Below are 4082 nucleotides of genomic sequence, written 5' to 3'. Positions count from 1 at the left end.
ATAGATATGGGATGTGTATCTTGCATAAGATATATGCCAAAGTCTATCTCTCTTTCAGGAAGGACTACGGGGAGTTCATCTGGGAAGACTTCTGGAAAAATTTTCACTACTGGAACTGACTAAATAGGAGTAATCTCATCACCAGATTCATTTACTCGGACTAAGTGATAGACACACCCCTGAGAAAGTAACTTCCTCACCTTAAGATATTAAATGAATCGACTCTTAGGCACTGTTGAACTGATTTCCCACTCTAAGACTTGATCATTTAGGGACTGAAACTTGACTATTCAAGTTCTACAATCAACTGAGGCATAACAAGGATGAAGCCAGTCAATACCAAGAATGACATTGAAGTCTACCATGTCTAATTCAATTAAATCAACCATGGTACTCTTGTGACTGACAGAAATAGGACAATCATGGTAGACTCTTTCTTCTAGAATGGATTCACCAACAGGTGTGGAAACACCAAATGGTTCACTAAATTGGTCAGGAATAATTTTCAAGTTCATGGCAACATAGGGAGTTACAAAGGATAAACTCGTTCATTTGTCTAACAATTCATAAAGAATTGAATTATACCAGTGATGACCACTGTGAATTCTCATGCTCTTGGCGATTGTTGAGAGCATACAAGCGGTTTGTTCCTCTGTCAGCACTAGAAGTGGTTCCCCTAGGTGCTGCCCTGTCTGGTGGAGCAAATGATGAAGATTGAGCTCTGTTTCCCCTACAACTATTGCATTGCTTTTTCTTTGGGAACTCCTTCATGAAACGCCCGGTCAGATCACACTTGAAGCAACCCGTGGAGACTCACGACAAACACCGATGTGAAGAAGGCTTACCAGCTCCATCCGCTACACTACCCTATGAACATATAGGCTTATCGCGAGACTTCTGACTATGATGCTCAACACTGTCTCAAGGCGCATGTGCACTAGCAAATGATGATGCATGCCCCTTTTATTTATGAAATTGTGGTCGATTCAAACCACATTTCTTCTACTATTACTCATTCCCAGTCTTGGGATTCTTGTTTTTGTACTCCTCTTTGCCCCTTAATTTTTCCTCCTCTACATGTTGTACATAGATCATCAAACTTGAAATGTCCATGACTCCAATAAACATTTTAACCCAGCCCTCTTTTCTTGAAGAGCGACCCAATCCAACAACAAACTCATGTCCTTAAACATATCTGGAGCAGAACGATATAGTTGGGTGAATTTCAACCCATACTCGTGCACGTTGTTCAAGTCCTGCTTAAAGGTGAGGAACTCACGTACCTTTTCCTCTTCCAGTTTTCAGGGAAAAAGTTCATCAAGAAGGCCTCCTCAAAACAAGCCCAACTCGCAGGTGGTGCATGTTCATATATACCCTCCTTCCACTAATCAAACCAAGCCTATCAAGGCCCTTGAGTTGATAAGAAGCTAGCTCAGCAATCTCAATTCCAGCAATATGCATCACCTCGTACACCTTTCTCATTTTCTCAGTGATATTATATGGGTCCTCAATAGTGCTCGAACCAGTGAAACTTTGCGGATTCATCCTCAAGAATTCCTGAATCCTCAAAGTGTCAACCCATTTTTGTCGAGATCCCCTTTGTTGACCAACCTAGTTAGTCACACCTTGACTCAGCATCCTAATGTCCTCTCTGAACTCAGCATTAGTAACTACTCTTTTTGGTTGCATTCCAGGAGCGTTGGATAATTCCTATTCTTGAGGTTCAATGTTACTACTAGTTGGGTGACCTCTTGATGCTCTTCATTGAGGTATGGTAATCTGAAGCATGCGCAAGCATGAATTAGAGAGGGACTTTTAGAAATAAACTCTAAGGCACAAAACGGAATATGAAAGAAGTGAGAAATTCCTAAATGTTATAGGCGCGCTACACACCTATAGCTAAGACTCTAAAGACACGGCTTCATAGACTCTTTAGGACTCTTTAACTCAGCATTTGGATATCAAGTTTGTCACATCCTGAGCCTAAATCCTTGACGTGGTCAGAACCCTCTGACAATTTCTTGCCTTAAGAGAGCCATTTGCCTGACTTACTTAAAACAGCAGAAGACTTAAACATAAGATATAACTCAAGGAAATAACGTAAAAGAAGTAATTAGACAAAATGGCAACACAATTTCTTAGTCAATTACAAGTGAAAGAAATATTCTACCATCTGTTTTTAAAGCCTCTAAAGTAAAGATGGATGTTAGGATATGACATCTAATCATCCTAACAACGTAGTACTAAGGCAAATAACTAAAAGCTAAATATGTCCTCCGGAATGAAGAAATGGTCACCAACTAACTCTGAGTTACTCACTGTATCAACGGTGCGCCGAATGTTGATCCTAGTACATATGTCTTCAACATAATATGATGCAGGCCAACAGGCATGCATTAATTGAATGTAAGAGTATACAAGTTGAAATTCTAACAACACTTAATCTTGAAAAAGAGTAAGAAGGAACACTTACGTTGGATCTGCTCAACTCATGAATAAATTAACTCATTTTAATATAATGCAATGTAAAAGAAAGTGCAATATAAAGGAAGTTGTCTAAAACATGTTGTAAACACTGAATTTATGCAAGATACAATTAACTCTAGTATGTGTGTAAAAATACAAGTAAACTGATGTATACAAGAATACAATAACTTCTGTGGGAGTTCTCTAACCGACAACCATCACTTAAGAGCTACAGTGATAATACATTGATCTACCTTACGCTGCCAGCGCATCCTATACCCGTCCAAATGTATAAGAAGTTAACTGCCTAATGGATCCACTAGTCTACTATGAAAGTGTTCATCTAAAAAGTATGAACCTTTTCTACCCATAGTGGCTACAGGGTTTATGGGGGCTGTGAGTTAGCTGAACTATCCCCCATATCGGTGTTCAATACTACTCCCAAAAATATGTTGGCTCGTATGTTTTAGAAACATGTTGTTCTTTGGTTTTGAGATTAGTGCACAAATTATTTAGGTCAAAGCTATCTTGAAAATCATAGTTCCCTGCTTTCTCCTTTTTAGAAAGCTATAGTTCTTTTGTGAAAAGAAGCCCTAAGGTTCTTTCGATATCAAAGTTTCCTTGCTATTTAAATGTTAAAACATTTAAAGCCTCTTTGGGAATACTTAGTCCCCTTATACCTTTGAAGAATACAACATCAACTTAATGTTTACTTAGATTGAAACTTGAGTCTTAAAACAAAGTTAAAATGTTTAAATAGGATTCTCAAAAACCTTTAAGAACTTTACTTTAACTTACTTCTTAGCTTTAGACTTGACTTCTTAACTTCCTTGACTTTGATATTACTTTACTTGATTTGCATTTTGGGTTCAAGGTTCATGAACTCATGTTTATGGTTGATTTTATGATATTTAAATGTACCTTAGAGTCTTGGAATCAACTAAGAAAGGTGGTTACATCACTTGGGAACTATTATGAAAAGATGGGGGAAGAATGGGGTCTCCAGGCGTTTTTGGCGTCGTGAGAGGCGTGGAGCGCTAGAGCCTGACGGAAAAAGCCTGTCCTGAGGGTCTCTAGCTGGTGCGGCGTGCCAAAGCCTAATAAACATAGACTAACCTGAGGTGCTCTTGTAGGCGAGGCGCCCCAGGGCCTGTTAGACGGGCATTTTGACTTTTCTTCTCCATTTTTCATCTCTAAACCCTCTAAACTTAAATGGATCTCACCCAAATAACTTAAAATCACTAATAATCTCAACACCCAATAGATTAGGCTGAAAAAAAAAAAACAACCCGGAAAAACGAATCCAATCAACTAAAAGCATACTACAACTCAGCCAACAAGAATTCAACCATTATTTCATCATTCAATCTAATCAAAATTGCTAATTAAATAATTTGGTGTATGGGTGAACTAATCCAACATTGAAATATCTCATATATCTTAATAAGAATCACCCCCAACGAATTCCACTCGAAGATCTTAGCATTCTTGATATTTCTCCCTTCTCCTACTTCTCTTCTCTTTTCCCACAACCCCTAAGCATGCATAACTTTTCTAAACTAACTTAAGGATTAGTTTTACCGCTAATAAGCCTTTAAAATGAATTAGGAAATAGT

General features: G+C 38.2%; 1 protein-coding gene across 1 annotated transcript; it reads right to left on the bottom strand.

The window, feature by feature from the left end:
* Positions 1-579: 579 nt before the first annotated feature.
* LOC138337315 (uncharacterized) lies at positions 580-3650 on the bottom strand. Its single transcript, XM_069287222.1, has 3 exons — positions 3583-3650; positions 1375-1597; positions 580-765 (listed from the first exon to the last, which is right to left on the bottom strand). The coding sequence occupies exons 1-3, from the start codon at positions 3648-3650 to the stop codon at positions 580-582; spliced, it is 477 nt and encodes a 158-aa protein (XP_069143323.1).
* Positions 3651-4082: the final 432 nt, after the last annotated feature.

The sequence above is a fragment of the Solanum lycopersicum genome, chromosome 7 (assembly GCF_036512215.1).
Source record: "Solanum lycopersicum chromosome 7, SLM_r2.1".
Classification (NCBI taxonomy): domain Eukaryota; kingdom Viridiplantae; phylum Streptophyta; class Magnoliopsida; order Solanales; family Solanaceae; genus Solanum; species Solanum lycopersicum.
This window is presented reverse-complemented; position numbering and strand designations above follow the sequence as displayed.

Coding starts and splice junctions, on each gene's coding strand:
- LOC138337315 (XM_069287222.1), bottom strand. CDS start 3,650: ATGGAGAAGAAAAGTCAAAATGCCCGTCTAACAGGCCCTGGGGCGCCT. Junction 1,598..3,582: donor CGCCTACAAGAGCACCTCAG/GTTAGTCTATGT, acceptor TGGTCAACAAAG/GGGATCTCGACAAAAATGGG. Junction 766..1,374: donor GTTTGATTAGTGGAAGGAGG/GTATATATGAAC, acceptor CGTTTCATGAAG/GAGTTCCCAAAGAAAAAGCA.